This window comes from Leuciscus leuciscus (assembly GCF_965113295.1).
Source record: "Leuciscus leuciscus genome assembly, chromosome: 20".
In the NCBI taxonomy this organism is placed as follows: domain Eukaryota; kingdom Metazoa; phylum Chordata; class Actinopteri; order Cypriniformes; family Leuciscidae; genus Leuciscus; species Leuciscus leuciscus.
The window spans coordinates 21,117,502-21,144,342 of record NC_138744.1 but is presented as its reverse complement, the minus strand read 5'-3'; the positions used below and the strand labels follow the sequence as shown (position 1 = coordinate 21,144,342).

The following is a 26,841-nucleotide window of genomic DNA, read 5'->3' as shown; positions in this document are numbered from 1 at the left end:
AATAATTAAAAAAACATATAATTTTATGGTATGTTTATAGTACGATGATATAGTAACACTTAACATTAGGGTTAAGTTTGGTGCAGGGTTATTATCTTTTAAAACAAACTAACAAACTAAGAAACAATATAAGAAAACCCTTAAACTTATTTTATTTCAGCTAATTGCCAAAGCAACATTTCTGTTTAGTTTAACTTGAAGTAATAAATATGAATAAAACTATATAGACAGATATAAAAAAAACAATAGACGATTGACAAAAACACAAAAAAATTACTAAAACTTTAACTAAATTTGTGAAAAGATAAAATACAAAAATACAATTAAAAAACACTACAATAGCATTGATTCGATAATACTATAATGCATTAGCTATACCGAACAAAAGCAATTTTACAACATTCATTCATTTTGGTTAATGTTATAACTTCAACGTATACCAATACATTTCTAACATTTAAAGTTATATAAATTAACATTAATTTATGTTTGTTCATAATACATTTTATCATTGATAACAATGTTTACATTTATAACTACAACAATGTTTTTCGACTTTAAAACAAAAAATCTGGGTTATAGTGATAACTTCCATGAATCAATCAGTAAATGTTAAAATATGAACCTGTTTCAATAGTACAGGCACATTTTATTATATCGAATTTTACTACATTGCCAATGACACAACAGAAACATTTCAGTTTGTTAACTTCAGTTAATACATTTCAAGAACTAACAATGAACAAATAATTACAACAAATTGAACCTAGTAAAGTGTTCCCACTTTTTCATGACCAGGTGACTGTACTGTAGCTTTAACTGTAGCTCAGTGGTCACTAACCAGTTCGCTGACAAAACTGTTCATTGATTTTGACCAAAAGTGGTTCTGTCTGAATAGATGAGTTGTTTACTCTGTTTATTTCTACTAGTTCTACACCAGTTACGAACATTTTGCCAGTATTCCTTTCCCCCATTATTAACACCACTTTCAAATGAGACCTCAATGAGAACACAGTCTCTTTCTGAAACTTTATCCACTAGTGTTGACCAGTGTTATTTAAAGTAGTGTTTTATATATTATTCAGTATCCATTTTTATAATTGTTTTATTTTTGTACTGATTATTTCAGTCAAACAAACATTTTTACTGCATCCCAGCTGACAAGTAAAGAATATAGGCCAATATGTTGTTGTTTTTTAAAAGCTTAATAATCAAACACAAGCAAAACATTGGAAACTGATTGTCCATGTTTATTGGTGCAATAAAACAAACAATCAAACCGTGTAACACAGAATAATCCTTACTTGATTTAGTCTGTGCCTTGCGAGCCAAAGCTGCACACAGTTCATTCTGCACCTATTAAAAGAGTAGATCATGGTTTAGTTAGTTCTTTCAGATATGCAGGCATAATGGGCTCGAAACCATTTAATGCAAGCATATTTTATTATTCACAATCTGCTGCTTGGGAAGCTAATCTGTGGGTCTGTGCTTTGAAGAGATCCATAACGCTTTGAAGCTATGAATCAACAAGTTCAGCACTAAACTTCATCTAAATTTTTTTTTTAAAGTTGTACTTCTCTCGATTTATGTCATACTTGGAAGTTTTTTTTTTTTTTTTGGCAGGGTTATAAAAGACGACTGCATTACTTATTCTTTTAGCATGACTGCCTTTGATTTCTCAACTGTTGTATTATTCCTTTGAGGATCTATACAAACTCGACTCAAATTTCAAGTGATCTATTTCTGATCTGACTGCAAACTGAGGAAGGAACTTTACATTTAAATCCCACAGCACATGGCACACTATGAATACAAATGTATCCAATCCATCAAGCATCTGAAAGAAAATCACTTCACTTATGAGGGGAAGTCCATCTGCTGTCTGACCATGGGAGTTCTGTGCATTAGTAAACCAGGTGTGTAGTGGAGAGGTTTAACTGTGCTTAGTGGCCCATTAAATCGACATGTCCTATGGGGCCATCTGATGTGGCAGCCCCTGCTCTGAGTGCACAGTCTCAGGGCTAATGTAAATGGAGCTGGACTGGGATCTATGCCACTGTGACCCCATACAGGCCAACAACAAATGATCTGCACTAAGTAACTGTTTCCACTAATAACCTAAATAAATTAATGGTGTACATGACCATTGGCGTCATTTACGGTGGGAACATGATTGATGTCTTTCCCCATTTTCATGTGTTGGCTATTATACCCATGATTTATTTGGAGGGATGGACGGAGGGATAAATTGACTGATCGACGGATGGATGGACGGATGGGTGGATGGATGGACATAGACAGATAGACATATGGATGGACGGGTGGATAGATGGATGGACAGACGGACGGACGGACGGATGGATGGATGGATGGACATAGACAGATAGACAGACGGATGGATGGATGGATGGATGGATGGACAAACAAAGACATAGGAATGGATGGATGGATGGATGGATGGATGGATGGATGGATGGATGGATGGATGGATGGATGGATGGATGGATGGATGGATGGATGGATGGATGGATGGATGGACGGACGGACGGACGGACGGATGGATGATGGATGGACAGACATAAATGTATGGATGGATGGATGGACAGACAGACAGAAATGAATAGATGGACAAACATATGGATGGATGGATGGATGGATGGATGGATGGATGGATGGATGGATGGATGGACGGAGGGATGATGGATGGACAGACATAAATGTATGGATGGATGGATGGATGGACAGACAGACAGAAATGAATAGATGGAGAAACATATGGATGGATGGATGGATGGATGGATGGACGGACGGACGGACGGACGGAGAGACAGACAGACAGACAGACATATGGATGTGTGGATGGACAAAAATATGGATGATAGATGGACAAAAATATGGATAGATGGATGGATGGATGGATGGATGGATGGATGGATGGATGGATGGATGGATGGATGGATGGATGGATGGATGGATGGATGGATGGATGGATGGATGGATGGATGGATGGATGGATGGACGGACGGACGGACGGACAGACAGACAGACAGACAGACATATGGATGGGTGGATGGACAAAAATATGGATGATAGATGGACAAAAATATGGATAGATGGATGGACGGAAAGATGGATGGATGGACAGACAGATAGACAGACATGGATGGATGGACGGACGGAAAGATGGATGGATGGATGGATGGACAGACATATGGATGGATTCAAATGATATGAGTTTAGCCATTATATAAAACATTTAAAACATTACAATTGGGAATGCACATTACATTGGTCATAGGTGACAAATACATTTGCAAATTTATATTTTTTTTTTTTTAAAACGTAAGTACTCAAGTGATCATCTTAAACTTGGCAAGCATCCGGTGAACATTGCTGCAAAATATGTTTTTGCTGGTTTTATTATTAGGTCTTGCTATAAATCCTAAGCACAACCACAAGCTACATGATACAGTAGTATTTTACAGTACATTGATTAAGCCATCAAACTGAGCATCTCAACTGTTCAGCTGAACACAGCAATACAAAGGTGAGCATCATCAGTTCCCCAGGGTGTCCAATGCAAATGCCGACCCTCTCCGAATCTCAGGAAGTGGCCGTATATTTCTGTTGCCAAGGTGACTGCAGGTGCACAGGCCACCTTGAGTTGAGGTTCTGCAACATTACCTTGATAGCTGGAAGCTAAGCACGTGCCGCATGGACACAGTAATGTACTGATTCAGTCATTACACCAGAGCTGCTGGCTCTCAAACGGACAGAGCGCAGGTGTCAGGGTTTCTGTGCACGTGAAAATGCTCTGTACTAAACCTTTTGAGTATTGTGGTTAAAAGGGAAAGCAAGAACTGATAAGAATGTAAATGTGTACCTTGAAATGCAATTTAAGTCGCTTTGGATAAAAGCGTCTGCCAAATGCATAAATGTAAATGTAAATGTAAAAGACACAGACACAGACACAGACAGGTTCAATAGTTGCTGGATGTTTGTTTAGGCATTTCCTAAATGCAAGATTTGGAAAAAAGCTCATGAGATAATGCAAAAAAAAATTCTTACCGTTGAGGTGAGATGCTCCAAAGCTCTCATTTGAAGAACAGGGTTATAAACATCAGATGATTTCTCTGCAACTTCTTTACAGCTACAGAACAGCAGAAAACACAATTTAATCTCAATTTACCATGTTTGTTTGTTTTTTGTTTTGTTTTTTTGGACATGGTACCATGTTAATGGGTCAATTACATAACATTATTTATTTTTATTTTTAAATACACAAAAAATGCCATTTATACATAAAGTGAGACAAATACACTTTATGATAAGCTTGTTTTAAAAGATTTCTTGATTAAAATGATTTTTGGTGACATATAGTCAAAAAGTTATACAACTACTGTTCTGAGAGCATAATGGAGAAAAAAAAGCCTCATTAAAAGATATTATCAAGTAGTTTTATTATTATTACTTACAGAATATAAATATTGCATGGATAGTTCAAGTTTGTAAATGTTACGTGGTGCGACTTGATTTGATAAAAACTTTTAGCCTAAAAAAAAAAGTCAACTTTTGAATGGTTGCATAAGATTATTATTATTTTATTTTAAAAGATATTAACACTTTTATTCAGCAAGGATGCATTAAAAAAATTACAATAAAATCAAAATACATGGCATACAAATCATTTGGTAAAGCTTGCCTTTTGAAAGCTTAATCATGCCATATGGAGGTGCAGACAGAGGAACCAAAAACAGGTCTGATCTCTCTAAAGATGGACATCCTGCCTAGACAAAGCCACTAGGACAGAACCTGACTGACTTTCCCAGCAGACAGGAAATGATGCAGATACATGACCTATAGCTCAACTTCCATTTGCGTCCATTGACCCCCTGCTTACGTACTGTGTACCAAAGTGCTAAACTGTGAAAGGTCAAAAGCAGTGAGGCAGCACTCTGAACAGGTTGGGTATGTCTGAATATCTGAAAGTGAGACAGACAGAGCCTGGAGCAAAATCATTTGTCTGGCCTGCACCGGGATGAGCACTGTCACACAGACATCTGCTGGTGAAGGCTGGAACTGCAGCTGACGTTACAACATTATATGCTCGTGGAAAGATACTGAATGATTTCCCTGGCACATTTGGCCTTAATCATCTACAAGCCCTGTCCAGATTACAGGTCATTGATTTTATTTTAAAATATGGTTTGCAGATTATGTCAAACCCCATTTGCCTATTGTCATCTTTAATGGGGATAATTCATCCAAAAATGAAAATTGTGTCATCATAGAGTCCTGCAGGGATGACGTATTAATTCAAAAACTCATATAAACCCCAATAACTGTCCATTGTAACAAGGAAATGGATTGTCTGTTAAGACAAACTTTGCTCATAGAGTTCAACAGTCGGGTTCCGGAAGTAAAAACTCCATTCTTTTTTTCCAAAGGGAAATTGATTTTTAATGATAACTTAGAAACCTTTTTAGACCGCCCTAGACAGTGAGCTACGAGGTTGTTAATCGATGGTATGCTTATGTTAAAGCTGTTAGTCCGCATGATTTCAACTTACTTTTAAAATGACCGTGTTCAACAGTGGAATTTGTGGTGAAAAACTTCATTACCCATGATGAACAGAAAATTCCAGCAATCAGTCGAAACAAGCAATCCGCGCTTTTAAAAGAGCTCTTTAGCTCCGTCTAGCTCCGCCTCTCCCAAAGTTCTCAAACCACTTAAATATTTGTGCGTATATGGGTATTTTGGAATAAAATTAAAATATGTTGTTTCTTTAGATATAATACATTTTAATTGAGTAGTTTTATAATTCTACATTTATTTGATTATGTTGTTTGCAGTGCTTCATGGAATTGTAGTTCTTTCTCTCACTAAAGCCGTAAAGGACACAGCCTTGTACCTTTGTATTTTTGTCTGATTTTCACAAAACTTTTTTTACTTCAAATCAAAGTTTTTAATGTTATGATTCACCACCTAGCTGATTGGCTTGGTTCATGGCTTCTAACGCTTTGAAAAAGTTTTTATTTTTTTTTATTTTTTTTATCCCTATTGGAGAAATGAATGAAAAAATTTTCACTTCCTGTCACTCCAATTCCAAATCACTTCCAACACTCACGAATTGAAAGGCAGCCAATTCTTAAAATCTGAATTTTGCCCAATCCAGACCCTCAGTTGAGGTCCACTAAGAGAGAAAGCCTCCATCACAATAACCTTTTGGATCCCAATCCAAGAAAAAAAAAACACGGGGTAAATGGTCACAACTTCAGCTCACTAAACTATGTTTAGCTCTGCTTAGGTAATCAGTGATGGTTGTTTACGGGTCCAGGCACGTTCTGTTAGCGCTGGATAGTAAATTAAAAGCAATTAAGTTGTACAATCAAGAGGGACATGATATTTAATGACCTTTGACCTAAGAAAAAAACACTATCATTAAGCTTTTATGTGTAAGCGTATGCTCACCGCCTGTGGGTTCCACTGCGAGGCTGCACGTATGGGACCAGCTGTAGCAGCAGATGAACTGCACTCGGCCAGATGACCTGATTTCGGAAATCACAGCTCTGGGCTTCACATTCCTCAAAGGTGAACTGGTACAGAGATCTGGAGTCCTCAAATACATTGTTCTGCTCCACTGGAAACAGGGTTAAACATCTGACATAAAGCAGTCTAGCCAAAGCTTATGTAAACGTTATTTTCTAGTCAGGCACCTCAGAGGGAGCCGGGCTGTGCTGCAGATTCAAAATCCATATAATTCCTTATAATATAATCAATAAATCATCCAAACTCTACAGCGTATGATGTGCCTCATCTTTATACTGAAGGAGCAATCTGATCATTCACAATAACTGTTTTAATCTCGTCTGTGTACCTGAAAGCAGAATGCCCAAGTCCAGGACAATGTTCCAGATTTTGGAAGCTATTGCCCTGTTCTGGATAAACTCACAACGATCCATCATCCAATCCACCAGCTCTTGACCTGTACATGTCCTCCTGAGAATATGCCAGATGAGAACAGCAAAAAAAAAAGAGGAAAGTGTTACAGGAAATGACAGGCATGATTTTATTAACCAAAACAAACCATTATATAAATGTTTATGCTTTCATTAAACAATACCATTGGCTGATATTTTGCTGATAAAAAAAAAAGAGACACCTTTTTTGCTCATTTTGAATCGGAGAAGGATTGTTAAGGATGTAAAATTATTGTTAATGTGACTTGGTAAATAAACTGGTAAAATCCGACCAGTATCTCAATCTTATGTTACAAATTGAATTCATGTAATATTTCATGATTGAAACTGTACATCAAATTTAATTAGTGACTTAAAACAGTGCAGAATCTGAAATATTTTTGTTTTTTATTTCATACTGTTCCAATAATATGTTTTTCATTCCCTTTGTTTATTTAATTTAAATTAAGTTTAGTTTTGCTTTTCAGATTTTCAGTGTGGTGTCAGATTTTTGGACCCAACTGTATGTGAGACAATCCAGTGTTCTTATGAAATAAGGAGGCAAAGACCTCACTATCCTTTTGTATGTACCTTTATGTTCCAGTTGTACTTAATGTTGACACATTTTTCAGGTAAAATAAATAAATATAACTTACAATATTAAGAAAACAACAACCAAAATAATTCTATTTTGTATTTTTAGATTAAAATGTAATTAATGTTCTATTTATTAGAAAAACAAAGTATATTTCTCATCAAGTGCTACAAGCATATTTACATTTATTCCAAACTATAAGAACGCGATAATACATTTCTTGTATAATTGTGAATGCATACAAAGCTGTTCTCTTTAATAGTCAACTTATTTTCAGATCATCAGTCATCAAAGCTCGATAAACACTGGCTAAAAATGTACCTTTAATTTCACCATATTGATTGTTCCTTAAAAAACCTTCACAGATCATATTTTTATGTCATTTCAAGTTTGAATGTGATGTGACAAAGTGGTGATATCTAAGAGTCTAAGATAGGTATAAGTTTATACGATAACGATGTACTAAAAACAGGAACATTTTTCCTTGGAGTTTTTCGTGTACAAACGACAACGTTGTCAATATCATCCCTGTTCACACAGATCTACAAAAACGACTAAAAACACTGTATAATGCTGCCAGGCCAATAGTTGGCAATGTCACTTTGTAAAGAAACATTACACGCCTACATGATTTACAGTTTACAGTAATCTAAATTATTCAACCCCCATTGCAAATCAGGTTTATTGGCAAAATTGACAGACTTTCAGCTGTTTGCAATGAACAAATCAAACAAAAGTGATTGAAATACCTCAACAAAATAAAATGTTTCAAGTGGTTTCCCCAAATTCAATTGAAAATGCAACTTTTAATGACTTCTGCAGACTCAAAATTATTCAACACCTTCATGGCAAGCATCTGTAGTACTTAGTAGAACACCAGTTTGCTGTTATGACCTGCTGCAAACGAGATGTATAACCAGACACCAGCTTCTGGCAGCGTTTCTGAGGAATCTTAGTCCATTCCTCATGAGCAACGTCCTCCAGTTCACTAATATTATTGGGTTTGCGTGCTGCAACCACCTTCTTCAAATCCCACCAGAGACTTTCTATGAGGTTCAAGTCAGGTGACTGATGTCACTTGAATCGTCCAGGACTTCTTTTGAAACCAAGCCTTGGTGGAATTTGAGGTATGCTTAGGATCATCATCCTGTTGGAAGGTCCAATGATGCCCAAGCTTCAGCTTCCTCACTGATGGCATTACGTTTTCTCCTAGGATTTTCTGATACTTCAATAAATCCATCTTGTCTTCCACACACTGCAGGTTTCCAGTGACAGAGGATGCAAAGCAGCCCCAGAGCATCACCGAACCACCACCACCATGCTTAACTGTAGACAGAGTGTTCTTTTCAGCATATGCTTCATTCTTCTTCCCCCAGACATACCGCTGATCCATAGGGCCGTAAAGTTACAGTAGTGGTGTATGTCTTGGAGTTCTGGCATGCGTTTAGTGCCTTACTGTGCAAGCTGAAACCTGTTGCCACCAAATCTTGCTGCAGGTCTTTTGCAGTCACTCAAGGGTTTTTCTGATCCTTCCTTCTCAGAAATCTGGTTGCAACCACTGATAGCTTTTTTTTCTGCCCTGTCCAGGTAGTGTAACCACTATTCCTTTAACTTTGAACTTATGCTTCTAACGGAGAATCTAGGAACATTTAGTTCCTTCACTATCTTTTTGTATCCTGTTCCTTGCTTGTGAAGGGCGATGATATCTTCTCTTAACTTTTTGGACCATTCTTTTGACTTAGCCATATTTCTAACATGCAGTCAAACATGACACTCAACAAAACCCTAGCCAGTTCAAACCTGGTGCAACTAATGAAGCCCTTGATAAGTTGCATCAGGTGTGCTTGAGACAACACCAATTTCGCAGATTTGTGCAGTTGTGAGGGATTCTCTTCAAGGGGTTGAATAATTTTGAGACTGCAGAAGTCATTAAAAGTTGCATTTTCAGTTGAATTTGCAGAAACCACTTGAAACATTTGTTGTGTTGAGCTATTTCAATACCTTTTGTTTGATTTGTTTATTGCAAACAGCTGAAAGTCTGTAAATGTTGGCAATAAACCTAATTTGCAATGGGCGTTGAATAATTTCGATTTCAACCGTATACACATTTTAATGTAAAATTTCTTAATATTTGCTTTGTTTTATTTTAGTAGTATAGATTATTTACTTATCCAATATTTAATTTTTTTGAGGAGGCATGGCCTCCCTTGCCTCCTCAGAGGATACACCCCTGGTACAATCCCTTCATATTAAGGGCCTATTCACACCCAGAATGGTAACTTTACTTTATTGTCCTCGAAAGGGAATTGATGTAGACAGAAGTACGCATACATGTACAGCAACATAACACACACAGTAACACACATTACAATAAATCATTCAAAAACATGATGGCTGCAGGAATAAAAGAATCATTATATCCATTTGATTTACACAAGGGGAATTTAAATCTTCAGCCCAAGGGAAGCATTTGAAATTCAGTACACAATGGATGTGTGACATCAGAAAGGACTGACTGGCCGTCCCTAGTCGCCTTTTGTTTATACATTAGGGCAATATTCCTTAAAGGGATAGTTCACCCATAAATGAATATTTTGTCATTACTTACCCTCAAGTTGTTCCAAACCAGTATGAGTTTCTTTCTTCAGCTGAACTCAAAAGAAGATATTTTAAAGAATGTTGGCAAACAGTTGACGGCACCCATTGACTTCCATAGTAGGAAAAAAATGATGACAAAATTTTCATTTTTGGGTGAACAATCCATTTAAGTCGGTCCCCACTATCTTACTACATATATTAACTGCGTATAATACTACACTTACCTCTATTCCTTACATAGAGGTTACTATGAAGATAACGATAACTACATTATCGACCACACCAAAAGATGAGAACGTTCTGTTTATTATAAACGAGATGCAGTTATGTCATCTGCTGCTTTAAATGTCCGAGCTCTTTAAAGTCGGTTGGATTCTGATTGGCTGCCAATGTTTTTTACATCAACAGCTAGAAAATGTTTTTATTGAAAGTGATTCCAACAATATATTTAATCTATATCTGTAGATGTGGAGTGGAGTGGACTCCTATATTGTTATAGAATTAGATTATTAAAAATTGATAGTTATAATGCTTGGTTTGAATGGCCCTTGAGGCTTTACTTTATATATAACTGGCAAACACACAACATTGCAATGAAACTTACCTGATGATTCTTGCCAGTTTAATATGTGCTTTCCAGTTATCCTGGCCATTGGATAAGAAAGCATTCCTCAGTGCTCGGCCGGCACATGGCACATTATTCACGCAAGCCTTAATAACACATAGAGAACATTCTTAATCAAGATAAAGCGGAAAGATTTCAAATTGTCAGGACAGAAACAGGATGAGATGGTCAGAATTTAACAACAACAAAATATAAAACACTATTTGCTTGCATGGCCTCAAAATTAAGAACATAAGCTGTGTATCTATCTACACTACATAGTCCAGGTGATATGTGCAAAATTTGAGGTGATATGTTCACTTTCTAATATGTTTCTCATGATGTGCTCATCTTAATTACATAACCTAAAACAAGTGCTGACAACATCCCCAACCTCTCCATTAAGGGAATTAAACTTGACACCATTAAACAACCAGATTTTCAAGTCATCAAAGGACTGAGGGCAACGACGGAAGATAAATTCATGATATACCTTGTGTCTAGTCTGTCCGGCATTTGAACAGCGGATGGACACAGGTGGCTGCTTCTGAGATATAATCTAGCATAGAGAGAAAGAGGTTAAACATCTGAAAAACAATACAGCTTTGTGTCCTGAGACAATGCACTTTTTCTGCTGTTTCTTATCTTAAAACAGCAGCTATGACGAGTACATGAAATATTAATTCATTACAGACATCATATCTAGCTTTTCCAATTAAACCAAAACCAAAACAAAACATCACTTTGTTAAAAGGTCAGAGAGGTTGCATCCACCTAGGTTAGAATATGTACAGATTACAAAAAAATTATCATATAGGTAATAAAAGCTATGTTACATTGTCAAAACAGGTTGCTGTGCCTCAAAAGAAACCAGAGTTAAACAAAGTAAAGCAGCCTGAGTGTCCATTACTCAATGTGTACTTTAGCTAATAGACTCATGTGGGATGATGGGGAAACACACAGTGAAGTCATTTTTGTAGTCAGTGTAAACAGCAGCTCTTATCCCCCATGTCTAGAATTTGTGTTGAAGCAACCATAAAAAGATAGGGCCATTTATTAATACTATACAATACATAATGAAGGGATCAGCAAAACGCCATGAACTGAAATCTGATTTTGTTCTCTTTGAATAAAATACTCAATATCATTTTGATGAAAAGTATTTTCCTGTGGTCTAAAATAAAAGCAGACAAATGTAATATTTATTATATTATATTCATAATGCTGCATTACATATTAGTATTCGGGTAGTTGAAATTATATTTCAAGTAAAACAACTTTAATGTACAATACTTCTTTTTGTACAGTTCCTCTTTATAATTATTAAACATTCAGTTTTAAGACCCCATATTAATTGATCAAAGAATAATATTTCTGTGTGCGTATTCCACAAAAAATAAAAATAAAATCAAGCAGCACAACAGGTTTCAACTTTGATAATAATAAGAAATGTTTTGAGTAGCAAATCAGAATAGAATGATTTCTGAATCATCATTTGACACTGTTAATGGCTGCTGAAAATTCAGCTTTGACTTTACATTACATTTTAAAATATACTAAAAGAGAAATTAGTCATTGTAAGAATTTAAACATTTAAAAAAAAAAATCTTACCAACCCCAAATGAACAGTAGTGTGTATACTGTATAATATATATTATTCATACATGTACACACAAACAAAAAAATCAATTTATGATTTGAGTCACAGTGTCCTCACACTTATAATATTATATTATATAGTATAACTATACATATTTTGAATGTTTTCTTGCTTTGACACTGTATCTTACAAACATTCACCTTATTCAAGGTTTAAAATCCCACCCAACAGGTTTCCCTTTAACCAATCTCATATTACAGCCTGGCCAATGCAATGAATTAGTTTCAGCTGTTCTCAAAGTCACTATTGTAAGCAGTATGCAAAACAGTCTATAAACAAAACTTACACGTAAATGCTCTGGCACTAGTACAGTGTATATAGTCAGTTTTAAAATACACTTACAGCTTCCAGGCTCTTCTTAAACTGAGAGTCATTCCTCAGTAAGAGAGGATCAGTTCTGCTGCTCCTGTGATCTTCAAGAACTTTATTTATGAGAACCTTAACAGACGGACTCTCATCCACCACGTCCATGTCCAGGACAAGTCAGCACAGGTTGGAGGACGAAAGCTCGGACTCCCACATAGAAATCAATGACGAATGTTTATCAACAGGTGTGCAAATGAAATCAATGGTCGTCTATAACCAGTAAAAGCGCATTACTTGTTTACAGACTCCATACATCGTGACAATGGCAAACACGTGAGTCAACATAGGTGCGGAGTTGAAAAAGGTATGTCACGTGACTTGAGTGGGCTGTACCTATAATATGAGATCACTGATAACACGAGCTACTATAAAAACCTGATCCAGAGTATAGCATCGTGACATGAAGTAGGTACTTAATAATAACAATGTCATTAGGCCTACTATATCTCCATTTTGCAGTATGCATGTTTTGTATGACAGATCATTAGCGATGATGAGTTAAATGAAAAAGATAATAAATAAATCATTAAATATTTAATATTTAATAAAGGAAGTGAATGCGGAAGGTGTGGTGTTTTTTAAGCAGAATATTTTGACGTCACTTAAGTTACAGACATTATTTATTTACAGTGTGAACGTAAAATAGGCAAATTCTACATAATTTCTGTCTGTATTCGACAGAAATAATGTAGAAATCGCATATTTTACGTTTGACACCGTAAATAAAAATAATAAATAGAAAACAAATAGATAAATGACAATGCAATCAATTAGAGAAGAGAATGGTCGCTTTTGTCCTTCATAGGCGCAGCAAGATTAGAACGCTCAGCGCGTGACCACAGAAGGCCTTCAACAGTTCTACTGTGACATCACAGAGATGCGCGAAAGCAAAGCTTGCAACTCTCATTTTGCTCAATCTGCAGCTAAATCACGATAGCGATGGGTCACCGTAGCTCTCGTTGCAAAGAGGCAGAAAAAAACTTTGGACACACGCATTTCCATGTTTCACCGCGGAAATCTTTTACCAGTTTGGTGGAAGCCCACGCACATCCAGTTGGTGTTGGAGGAGAAGAGAATGTGAATGGGGGACAGAAGACAACGAAGAAGAAGGGCTTCTCTAAAAAGAAAAAGAGGTTCAGGTTGTGGAGGTGGATCTTTAGTTGGAGAGCTGGTCAAAAATACAGCAGGAAGACCAGCTCAATTCAGTGTGAGGAAAAGGCTCAAAACACGGCAGTTGCAGTAACGTTACCACCTGGAAGAATTCCTGATGGTAAGTGATATGACCACGTTTTAAGAGAATGTAAAAGGCTCCAAAAAGTAAAATAATAATTAACTTATTAGATGCTGAGTATGCTATTAATAATTCATATTATTTTATTTTAATTTACATCTTTCCTCTCTTTAGTTCAGAGTTTTCTACAGCAAGTCATCTGTAGTGTAGAGAACCAAAATCATCAGGCACCTTCAACCAGTGATCCTGAAATCCTTCAAGCAGCGGAAGTACACCTTGCTGTTCACCCTGATGTCGCCCAGACTCTAGTTTGCACCACGTCTGACTGGAGCTTTGATGCCTACCTGACTCCAGCATGCACAACGTCAGACTGTAGCACTGACGTCACCAAGACTCCAGCACACACTGCATCAAACTGGAGCACGGGCGTCTCCCAGACTCCAGCACGAACAGCCTCAGACTGTAGCACTAACGTCACCCAGACTCCAGTATGCACCGTGTCTGACTGGAGTACTGACGTCACCCAGACTCTAGCACGCACAGCGTCAAATTGGAGCATCGATTCTGGCCTGACTCCAGCACGAACAGCATCAGACTGGAGTATCAATGCTGGCCTGACTCCAGCACGAACAGCGTCAGACTGGAGCATCGATGCCGGCCTGACTCCAGCACGAACAGCTTCAGACTGGAGCACTAACGTCACCCAGACTCCAGTATGCACCGTGTCTGACTGGAGTACTGACGTCACCCAGACTCTAGCACGCACAGCGTCAGATTGGAGCATCGATTCCGGCCTGACTCCAGCACGAACAGCGTCAGACTGGAGCATCGATGACGGCCTGACTCCAGCACGAACAGCGTCAGACTATATCATCCAGACTCCAGCACGCACCACGTCAGACTGGAGTGCTGACATCCCCCAGACTCCAGTCCGTCGCACCCCTTCTGACTGGAGCATCGATGTCACCCAGACTCAAATACACACCACTTCTGATTGGAACGCCAATTTCACCCAGACTCCAGTACGCACCGCGTCAGACAGTAGCATAGGTGTTGGCCAAACACTAGTAAGTCCCACGGAGGGTCTTGTTTCACTTCTGACAAGACAACTGGAGAATAATGAAAAGAAAACTGTGGGTAAGTTTACTGCCACTATAATACAACACACACACACACTTTTTATACTAGATCAATCCATTTTAATAACAAACTGCAGCCAGTGCATGATATTTCATGAAAAACTAATCTTATTTAATAGTCATCAATTCCCGCCACTATGTGATCAGCGACAAGCTGGGTGAAGGGTCCTTTGGAGCTGTCTATGAGGGAACTCGACTGCTGGATGGCTTTAAGGTTCCTTTTTTACTTACAATATCTAGCTAGCAGATTGATCATCTGGATTTGATTAATATTACCTGTAGATTTAAATTGTAAATCATTTTTCTCGGTTTATTGTTTTGTTTATTAGGTGGCAGTGAAAATTGTCACAAAGACTGAGGATTTGGAATACATCAGTATTGTAAGTAGGCTGTGCTCTCTGTTTTTCTCTGCTGTCTTTTCAATTTAAAACATCTCATATTACTAAAGCTGATTTTTCAATAGACAAATTTGGGCCCTAATTAGGGAAACCACATCCATCTAACCAAAATAAATTTTGCATTTCCTCTAGCCATGCCATTCCACGCCCCTCCCACTAGAGGTTGCACTGCTCATCCTCGCCAACAGAGGCCCCAGGGTTCCAGAAATAATCCAGCTACTGGACTGGCAGGACCTGCATGACTATTATATTATGGTGCTGGAATGTCCCTCACCCTGCGAGGACCTGTTTGAATTCGCGGAAAGCCACGGAGGCAGCATTGCTGAAGGTTTAGCTTGTGTCGTCATGCGGCAGGCAACACAAGCTGCCTACATGTGTTGCCTCCGTGGCGTTTTACACCGGGATATCAAACTTGAAAATCTGTTGATCAACAAGAAGACCAATGAAGTCAAGCTAATTGATTTTGGGTGTGGCGACCTCCTTAAGAAATCAGCCTACAAGATATTCATTGGTATGTATTATCGCTCAAGCCATAAAATGGGAACCACTGTTGGGAATCATATACGTATCACTAAATGTGAATGGATGCCTAAAAAAATCTGTGGTAATGAAAATCTCTATCCTCCAGGCACTGTTGAATACTGCCCCCCGGAGTATGAGGAGAAGGGCGAATACAATGGGAAGCCAGCGACTGTCTGGTCCCTTGGTGTTCTACTGTTTGCATTGGTGTGCGGGGACTATCCCAACACTGATGACCTGCACATGATTAATTCAAACAACTACTCCAAAGCTGGCTTGTCAGAAGGTGAACTCTTAATCTTAATGAAGAAAGCAAATTGAAATCATACAAAACAAAACAAAAATTCATGACAGGAAAAAAACAAACAGCTAGTGAGATACTTAAGAATAACATGATTAAAGAGCAGGATTGAAGATCAAGGTAATAATCAATACTTCTTCCATTATTCTTCACAGAATGCTGCCATTTGATTAGTCATTGTCTCCAGCGAGAGCCGGAGCAGCGACTTCCATTATCCGAAATTCTTCTCCACGACTGGTTCAAGGTACTGTACTAAGATTACATTTGTTTTGTAGAGTTTGAAAGTCTTTTTTTGAGGTTTGACTATAAGACTACGGACATTAGCTTAGAGAATGTTATGATTTCTTCTGATTCACTTCTGAAAATCTGATGAATGTTTTTGTTTTAGGTCACAGATGTGGAGAAACCTGAAAACAGTATAAAGAAAAGGACAGGGACCCCTGGAGTGGCTCTTCAGACGTGAGCTCCTGCCTCGGCCCCCCAGCCCCAGTCCAGAGCTCCCTATCATGGCCACCCCAGAGGATCTTGTCAAGTCAACAAGCAAGGCGACTTCCCCCTGAAGCATAGATCACTATCTTGGGCTTCCTGGGAATTAGAGGTTTGTGTCACTGGCTCACTGGTGCCCATTGCTCCCTCTTGTGGCTACCCTAGAGCTCCCTGTCTCAGGCCACCACAGTCCCACCCTTGAAGAGCTCCCTGCATAGTCCCATAGGTCACTGACCCTGCCCATAGGTTCCTTTAGCAGACTATCACTGCCATCTTTAAAGTGGTGCTTAAAGATTTCTCAGTCATCTCCCTGTCTTCAGCTTCCATTGGCCAGCCTCAGTCTCCATTCGAAATAAACAATAAACATAATATGTCTGATAAAAACTGACCTTGTTCATGGTGACAGTATTATTGGTAATTTACTCAATGTAAGGATTAGTTTACAGAGGTAAGTCCAAGTTTAATGATGCTTTTTATTGACACAATACACACATGTAGAGAAAGTCAACAAAACAAACCTCCAGGGTTAGGCTCTGATTATTTTTGAGTAGAACCTGCAATTTTATACTTTTAACTGACATCACATTGTAATATTATTCCAAAGCCAGTCCCACTCTGGATATGCATATTAGGTAAAACGAGATACTGTTCTAGTTTTAAATAACTGAGAAATGGTACAATCAAACTTAGTAATAATTAAGTAACTATAATTTGTGTAAATAAGTGTAATTAGTTTTTTGTAATAGGTTTTTTAACCTCTAGTTTTAAATAGGCAAATCATAGGCAAAAAGGTGGTTGCCATTTTAGTAATGTATTAAGCAGTAAATATTGATCAATTGCATTTCATATTTTGGCTTTCATCATCATGCATGTGAATCTTCTTGTTTGCAGTCTTTAGTGACATCTGGTGGAGAGTAACACCAGAAATTAGGTCCTTTTGGGTAAATATCAGAATTCCATCCAAAGTAAATTTCTTAAAAATTTCTGTCCTAGAAAACTTTTTGTATTATTTGCAATATCTGGACTACTACGCACCCTAAAATTACCAAAATTACCTTTTTTCATAAATTGAAGTCATTGTACACATAAATAGCATTTTCAATGTATTTTGAATGCATTAATAGATCAGGCTACATTTTAAGTGATGCAACTGATCACAATTTCTTTTCTTTTTAAATCACTATTTTTAGACTTTTTTGCATTTCACTGAAATATTTATATGGTGTGATAAATCACTCCTAAAATAAGGTCATGAAAACTGTATGTACAGTATAATAATTATTAAAAAAATAGATTTTCCACAGATTAAGTACATATTTCAACAAAACACTGCTCAGTTAATCCAAGGCATTCCTTCTGAAAGCACTTTTATTGGTTGTAACTAACTGTCTGACACTTAAAGGGTCCTCAAACAACATTTAACATAACACATCAGCAATAAAAAATAATCTGTGAAATAAAATGCATTTCATAATCCATATAATAGGTTATTAACACAAATGAAACGGATGCAATGCAGTCTGTGTACTGTTACATGTATGTTAACTATTACTTCTGTAGTTACCATCAACAAATAAGTTCAAGCTAGAGTTCAGAACATAACAGTTAAGTGCTGAGGTATAAGATTCTGTCTTCATCTATTTTGAACTCAAAAACACTCAGTTAAAGTAGTCAGTTAAAAGACCTTGACATGATACTTATATAAACAGGGAAGCAATACATTAAAGTCCACAGTCTTGTTAAAATTCACTAATTTTTCACTTGAAAAGTTAGGGATAAAACTAAAAGATTAATCAGTCAGCCAAAAGCACAAATAATAAAAAATAGCTATTCCCCTTATAAGCTGTAAAAAGCAGCTTCTGTCTGTTGGACGAGATTTGTAGTGTGTGTGTGTGTGTGTGTGTGTGCTTTATTCCAAAACCAAGTAGTCTTGGGGGAAAAAAATACATTTTACTGGCGTTTTATTAAAAACAAGTGGCAGCGTGCTGTTTCTGGTTAGCTGCCAAATGTGAGAAGATTTACAAAAAAGGTGTTTGCTTAGCTAATAATCCATGAAAACATGTCGTGTCAGCTATGTTCAGTTATGTTCTTGTTGTAATTATGTGCGTTTTAAGACACTTATTAACTTTCAGGAGACCTTGGCTCTCTAACTATGATGCTATTTCTTTTGACTGTCAACAGGAGGCGCTGGTTCCTGATTATGTTCACCTGAGTACTGCGCTGCTGCCAAACCCTTTCCAGTTACAAGAGCTCACGGCGACAGCTTTTTTTCAATATACAATGGATATAGTGAGTTTTGTGTAAGTGCAACTTAACACACGTCACAGCGCAGGAATGTAGAAACATTCACAAACTGGTGAGCAAGATAGAAATTTGTGTTGCTTATGTGTTTGTACGTGGTTTCCTTTTGGCTTTCCTGGCGTACAGGAAGTACATGGTGTGTCCCGTGAAAATGAACAGGACGGAGATGATGACAAGGATGCCGAAGTGCTGTGGCTGGGGTGCAGAGATGACCATGAAGAAGTGTAGCAGGTCCATCAGGTAGTTCATAGAACTCTGGACTCCATTCACCACCCCACGCTCTGATTCACTTATGGTCTCCTGCAAGAGCTGAGTCACTGTCAGGTCGAAGGACCAGAGACCTGTAAAACATCCAACACATTATATATTACTCTGGGTTACACTTCAAGGTGATATATCATCAATTATATCTTGTAATAAATACATATCTTGTAATACAATCAATGGTACAAAACACAGTAATCAGTTACATCTTGTAAAAAATGTTACCGCGAACATTTACAACATTAACAGCGAATTCAGTTGACGTTAGAACTGATCCGCGCATCTCTGGTTCTGTTGCCGAGTCATGGCTCGCGTGAGCCACCTACTGGTTCATGCGCAATCGTTCTCCTAAATATTGCTTTTTACTTGACTTAATTTACATGTGACCTTGAAGGAATCCAAAAGTAATCAGATTACATTATTTTCATATTGTGGTGCTTGGACACGTTACTGAATACTTTTTTACGAAGTAATTTGTAACTGTAAAGAAGTACATTTTTAAAGTAACCTTCCCATCTCTGCTTACAAAGCATATATTAATGCCATATTCTGCACGACAATATTCTACATCCCTTAATCCTACCCAATACCTAAACTTAACTACCTTACTAACTATTAATTAGCAGTAATTAGGAGTTTGGGGGGGCAAAGGTCATGGTTAATAGTTGGTTGATAGTGTGATCCAATCAATTAGCATAGTATTCTTACTAAATAAATTTTTTCAGATGTACCACTTGACATTTTACAACCAGAACTAACCTTTCCTTGTCATAAATGTTCAAATGATTTGATACTTTAAGCAAGTCACTTATTGACACACATCCAGAGGTTATCTCTGTTTTATATTTTATTATTCCTGCATGTTTCTGCATGACCATGTTGGTCGGACCACATGACTTTGATTTTGCATTTGCAGACAAAAGTTTTTTCAAATATTAATAAGCAATTAAATGGTTAAGAAATAAAAATAAAAAAGATTATGCCAAATACTTAAAAATTTTAAGAAATAACTATTTGAATACAAACATAATTCATTCATTTAAATGAATGAATTAAAGTAATTTAAATACAGGAAATGAATAACACCAAATTTATTTATAAAAAATATATATTTAAAATGTTCACTATTGTTGAAAAGTTTGGGGTCAGAAAGATTAGAGTATTACAGTTTGCACAAAAATATTAAGCAGCACAACTGTTTTCAACATTGATAATAATCAGAAATGTTTCTTGAGCAGCAAATCATCATATTAGACTGATTTCTGAAGGATCATGTGACACTGAAGACCGGAGTAATGATGCTGAAAATTCAGCTTTGCCATCACAGAAATAAATTACATTTTAAAATATATTAAGATTTACAGTTATTTTAAATTGTAATAACATTTCACAGTATTACTGTTTTTACTGTGTTTTTATCAAATAAATGCATCTTTGGTGGGCATTTAAAAAAAAAAAACGTACTGACCCCAAATGTGTTCTTTTTAATTGATAGATAGGACAAAGCCGCCATCTACTCACCGACTCGAGCTGTAATGACTCCAAGGAACAGCAGGATGATGGAGATGTAAGACTCAGGTTCTGTCCCTGCTGGGGCGTTCTCAAACAACACAGTGTTATTGGTCCAGTGAATAGAGGAACGGTCCGGCAGCAGAGGCTGGTTGTTGCCTCCACGCAGTAGGTATCCGTGCCTCTGGTGACCTCCGGTCATTCCTCCCACGTTCGACGCATTCCCCAAATTTAGTATGCTGAGGTCCATGGGGCTACCGGGGGCAAACACGGAGCACACACAAAGCAACAGGCAAACTAGGTGCAGGCCGCTAGAAACGACCCCAGTGTTGACCAGGCCACATGTTTTCCGCAGCTTCGTGAATAGGACAGTACCCAGAAGCCCCGCCACTGCCGACACACCCATCAGGATGCTGAGCAGCGAGCCGCTGACGCCCTGGGTGTACGCGTAGCCTGTGGTGATGCAGTCGAAGCCCAGCACTGTGGTGTAGAGGAAGGCCAAGCCCAGGCCGGCGAGGAAAACAGGCTGTCTGTAATATGCCCTCCACCCTTCCCGACAGGTGCTGAGGAGTCCCCGCAGCCGATGGAGGCACACTGGGATTCGGCGGATTTCTTCTAAACGCAGGGTGCTGGTGCTTTCCTCTGAGGGGGCTCCAGTGGTACTTGCTGAGGTCCTGCCTGAACAAAAGAGGAGGGATTTGGTAAACATGAAGTGTTATTCTTTCTTTCTTTCTTTCTTTCTTTCTTTCTTTCTTTCTTTCTTTCTTTCTTTCTTTCTTTCTTCAGTATCCATCTATCTATCATCTTTTATTTGTTCTGTCTGTCATTCATTCGTTTGTTCTATCTATCTATCTGTCTAGATCGTCTATCGTCTGTTGTTCGTTCATTAATTTTTTCTATCTGTCTGTCGTTCTATCTATCTACAGTATCTATCTATCTGTCTGTCGTTCATTCTTTTGTTCTATCTATCTGTGTTGTTCGTTCATTAATTTTTGTCTATCATTCTATTGATCTATCTATCTCGTTTTTTCTGTCTGTTCTTGTTTGTTCTATCTGTCTGTATGTTGTTCGTTCATTCTTTTTTTATATCTGTCTGTCGTTCTATCTATCTATCTATATGTCTGTCGTTCATTTGTTTTTTTCTATCTATCTATCTGTCGTTCATTCTTTTGTTCTATCTGTCTCTTGTTTGTTTATTAATTCTATCTGTCGTTTGTTCTGTCTGTCTGTCCTTCATTTGTTTGTTCTATCTATCTGTCTGTCTGTTTGTTCATCAATTTGTTCTATCTATCTTTCAATGATCTTTGTCTGTCTGTCAATTCTGACTAGCAAATGACACATTTCTACAATGGCATTGGCAACTGAAAACTTCTGTATGATGTTATATCCACACCACTAGGTGTCAGTATAAGGAAATATCTGCAATATCAACTAAAAAATAAACACCACACTACCGAGAGCAACTTAAATTATACATTATATTTCAAACATGGGGAGGATATAATCTTTTGTGCACTAGTTTATGCTAAAAAATGTTTACCTTGTGCACATTTTCTTTCTCTTTTCTTCTCTAAATAGCTTTGCTGTTCCAATGCTGGTGGTTTGACGGACAGAGCCGGTACGATACGGTAGACTCTGGAGAGGAAGAAGAACTCCACAATGAGGGACACCAGATTCCATCCTAAGATGAAGCCACAGCCAACCACATTCGAGGCCAGGGTCATTACCTGACCCACCGCCAGAGGAGCCAGGATGTTGGTCACCTGATCGATCCGCCTCATTGTTGCATTCATTCCTGTATCAGGAGGAAATCAAAATTCAAAATGTTTTGTGTGTGTGTGTGTGTTTGAATATTTGTGTGCAATGTATTTGTATGCTTATTAGATTATTGCACTGTTATCTTAGCAACATGCTAACAGTAAACTTTACTAAAATCAATTGAGTTGTTTCTCCTGTGTGTTTTTTTGTGCAGCATGTGGAATTGCTCCCTCATTCATGAAGTTGGAAAGTAGCAAGTATGTTTACACATTAAGAAATTTGCTGTAAAAAGGCAGATGAAAGTGAGAGGATGTTTCCTTTTTGCTGAGTTTATTTGACGTGTTCGACTGATTAAATGTTAAAACACCTATATGATTTCCAATACACAGATTAGCATTATGCTAACAGAAATAAAGGCCATACCTGCGAGGTGACCACGGTTGTAGCCTGTGATCACCACTATCCAATCCCTCTGGATGGCAATGGTGAGAGCTGTGCTGGCGAGGTTCGCCACATCTGCCAGGACGATCACCACCGTATAACAAACCACCTTGTGTGAGTTGTGTGATGCAACAAGTTACTATGCTATGTCATAACAGCAGGAATGCTTTATGTTCTGCAATGGCTAGCCAGAAACATAAGGCACACAAGGCTATGCTGAACACATGATTGCTTCTGAATGGGCAGATATTAATAATAACACATTTTGGGGTACTATGTAAGAGGGACTTACAGTTAGCCACCCATCCCAGATTTCCTCAATCCGTTTTTTGTATGAGAACACCAACATGAGTACGATGCTGCAGACGGTCACTGAGATATTCTGAATGAACAGGGATGCGTGGGCCACTGTAGAGAGAGATAGAAAGGAAATTATGTTACTTAAAATAATAGAAAAATACTTTAATGACATGAAGAAGAAAAAAAGGCTCCATAAAGAAAAAGCTTGTTTTGAGGACCTTTATTATTATTAGGGCCCAAGCCCTGAAAGGATGAAATCACCCTCTTATTTTTACCCAATTTGCTTCAAACTTTGTCAGAATAATGGCAAGACATAACAGACATAGACCTGCAAAAGGAACTCTTGATATCTTAAATACTGTTGCCACGGCAACGCATCAAACTTTGATAATCTTTTTGGGTGTTTTTGAGGCTCTTAGCATGCTTCAAATTGCATGAAACTCGACACATCAGAGTTATCGGCCATTAGACACTGGCAAAGCCTTAGAAACGGGCATGGAGAGAGATCTCTGTAGTACCACCTTTTGACAAAAGTGGGGGTTAGTTTTACAGTCACCAAACTCAGTATATATATATTGTTCTCGTCAAGCTGGGCAACGTTCTAATTTACAGTCATTAGCTCCGACCAACAGGAAGTCGGCTATTTTCGGCTAATGTGTTTGTTTTTTTAACTACTCCTCCTGGGGGGATTATATGATACACTCCAAACATTTTCAATATGATGCCAATACATAGAAGATGCTAAATTGTGAACGGATATTGATATCTTGTACGGTGTTGCCATGGCGAGGGATTAAAGTAATGACAAAAAATGGAAACAGTAAGAGTCTCATTTCTTCTCAACAATAAATTATACAACATTTATTTCTATATAAAATAATACACACACACACACACACATACACACACACACACACACACACACACACACACACACATATATATATATATATATATATATATATATACAAATCCTTTTTTTTTTCATATAGTGCATGATGTGTAAATTAAAATATCAGATTAGTGCTACCTGGTTGAAAACTCAAAAATCTAATTTAATACATAGTATAACCACTTATGAGACTTAAATGGCAACATAAGCCTATTTTTAAACAGGGTTGAGAACTTGAGAACTTGCAGAACTTGCTGAGAACAGTGTTTGCTGAGAACTGTTTTCAGGTATAAATTATTTTAAATAGGTATTGTATTATGATGTATATTTAGACATTATCAAAGTCTATTTTCTGTAACAGTTTAGATTTATTTTGTTTAAAATGTTAAATCTTCTGACTCAACAAAGTCTACAACTGATCCTTAGATCTGTGTGTGTGTGTGTGTGTGTGTGTGTGTGTGTGTGTGTGTGTGTGTGTGTGTGTGTGTGTGTGTGTGTGTGTGTGTGTGTGTGTGTGTGTGTGTGTGTGTGTGTGTGTGTGTGTGTGTGTAACGCTTTCATTGCTGTGTGCTTTGGCCTGCATTAAAGGATAAGAAATATCTTGGGCTTTGTCTATTTCAATAAGTTTGAATTATAAATAAAGGCATAGAACCAGTTCATTTGTTGGGCACTGACAGCATAGTTTTATAGATTTTGCTTAAAAATTTGTTTAATAAAAATATAAAAAAGACCTTGAGATAAATACTGGACTTCTGAAAAAAATTATTTTGCACTCATTTGAAAGTGACCTATGACATGAAATGAATCTAAATAAATGATCTCATGGATGTGGCTGTTGTGGTTCGTGGTCATAGTGGCACCATCTGCTGCAGTAAATGTTGCGTATTCAGTTGACTTTGACATAGTTTACCTGGTTTAAATGCATATTCGTGCACAGTTGCTCTAAGGCCACCAGTGTGGCGGTGGCACTGGGGCTTGGGCCCGTCATCGCTGCTTGCAGCTATATTTATTATTGTTTTGTATAACTGTCTTTTCAGTGAAATAATAGAAGTGTTTTTTTTTTTAAACAAATATTTCTGTGATAATGTATCTTTCACCTTTGTTTCTTGGGTTGCGGTCAACCCAGTCTCCAATCAAAGCCCCTAGTAAGAGCACCGATCCGGCCACCACCAGTCCAAAGATCCCAGTTAACAGCAGGTTATGGCCATACAGCTCGATCAGGAAGACGGAGATGGCAAAATGCCACATGCGATCACCCTGGTACGTGAAAAGAGATGCTCAGCTCTAGATATCATACTTCACATATCATAGTTCACATTGTGTGGTCCTCAAAGCATCATGAGAAGAAAAAAAAGCTCATGCCCTGCTTACTGAGTGCCAGCATATGAAAAGGGCTCCTTACCCACATAGATAATGCTCCGCTCACATAGATGAGGAACTTGGGACCCTTGAGGTAGATGAGGGCTGATCCTATGAGATAAATGGTCTCAAATGATTTATTTATTGCCTGTACATTTATTGTAAATAATAGACTGTTTCATGCCAGACAGCAAACACAAGCAGGGTCTGCAGACTTATTGTAAGCATGCATATTTTAAACATGCATATGTGTATTTTAATCATAGTGTCCCTAGCCTTGCCTTAAACTTTAAAGAGATAGTTCTGTCATTCTGTCATCATTTACTCTCTGAACTCATGACGTTTACCTTCTGTGGAGTACAAAGTAAAAATCATGAAGAATTGTACTGGTCATTCTTTTCCACGCAATTACGTTGAATGGACACAGAGGATTTTAGTTTAGGCTTATGAACTGTAAACTGGAGTACCAAATCATTCTTTTTTTAACCAGTTCTTTGAAAAAAATGTGGAGTGTCACACATGACTAAAATGGATCCTTTTTAATATGGTTTCATGGAAAAGCGTGACCTTCCTTTTGTGTACCACAGAAGAAAGAAAATCAAGTGGTTTGGAATGACAAGGATTTTTTAGTAAATCCTTACTGAACTGTTTCTTTAAAGGTGCAATGCGCAAGTCTCTGAGTTTTTGCAGAACTATGCCCCCTCTGGCTACAAGCGAAACTGCAACCAGAGGTGTGCACGCTCATTCCGTCCCGAATCCCTCTTATTTATTTTACTGTACAGGTTTATAGAGGCAATCGCAGTGATCAGAGAAGGGCTCATTCAGCCCATCAGGCAATTGTTTAAGCATGTATGGGTTAGAAAAACGGGTATTTTTAACATGAAATGTTGCGCATTACACCTTTAAGCATATTCTGTCAACCTGATTGACAGAAGTTCTATAGAAATTCCACTCTTTAGTTATATGGAATATCACATATATTGAGTTTTTTGAAGAACAAAAACGTGTTGTTTGTTTCCCTGTATACACAAATCAGTATAAATAGTAAAGAGACATACGTGGTATATTCCTTGCTTTGATCACAGGCGAATCTCTGTCATTATCATGGTCAAACTCCAGAGCATCAGCACCACACTGGGCCCCCTCTGTTCTGAGAGACAT

The 26,841-nt window shown here is 37.6% G+C and overlaps 3 protein-coding genes across 4 annotated transcripts in view; 1 reads left to right on the top strand and 2 right to left on the bottom strand.

Moving 5' to 3' along the window:
- Positions 1-13,045, bottom strand: part of rapgef5b (Rap guanine nucleotide exchange factor (GEF) 5b) — a 60,886-nt gene extending 47,841 nt beyond the window's left edge. For both annotated transcript variants that reach the window (XM_082149973.1, XM_082149974.1), the window contains exons 1-7: positions 12,759-13,045; positions 11,250-11,315; positions 10,757-10,863; positions 6,878-6,999; positions 6,472-6,640; positions 4,069-4,150; positions 1,305-1,356 (exon numbers count right to left, since the gene is read on the bottom strand). In XM_082149973.1, the coding sequence (XP_082006099.1) occupies positions 1,305-1,356; positions 4,069-4,150; positions 6,472-6,640; positions 6,878-6,999; positions 10,757-10,863; positions 11,250-11,315; positions 12,759-12,887 (727 nt within the window). In that variant the 5' untranslated portion in view covers positions 12,888-13,045. The remainder of the gene's footprint in view (positions 1-1,304; positions 1,357-4,068; positions 4,151-6,471; positions 6,641-6,877; positions 7,000-10,756; positions 10,864-11,249; positions 11,316-12,758) is intronic.
- A 389-nt stretch (positions 13,046-13,434) lies between these two features.
- Positions 13,435-17,240, top strand: LOC309483897 (uncharacterized protein). Its single transcript, XM_082149987.1, has 8 exons — positions 13,435-14,052; positions 14,188-15,150; positions 15,272-15,366; positions 15,482-15,532; positions 15,683-16,061; positions 16,179-16,355; positions 16,526-16,614; positions 16,759-17,240. Exons 1-8 carry the CDS (start codon positions 13,722-13,724, stop codon positions 16,831-16,833), a joined length of 2,160 nt encoding a protein of 719 aa, XP_082006113.1. The 5' UTR covers positions 13,435-13,721; the 3' UTR covers positions 16,834-17,240.
- Positions 17,241-19,173: 1,933 nt separating this feature from the next.
- Positions 19,174-26,841, bottom strand: LOC309483901 (ferroportin; the record flags this gene model as incomplete). Its single annotated transcript, XM_082149993.1, has 8 exons — positions 19,174-19,498; positions 20,943-21,608; positions 22,471-22,725; positions 23,112-23,238; positions 23,422-23,537; positions 25,419-25,578; positions 25,724-25,791; positions 26,739-26,841. 8 exons carry the CDS (start codon positions 26,839-26,841, stop codon positions 19,239-19,241), a joined length of 1,755 nt encoding a protein of 584 aa, XP_082006119.1. The 3' UTR covers positions 19,174-19,238.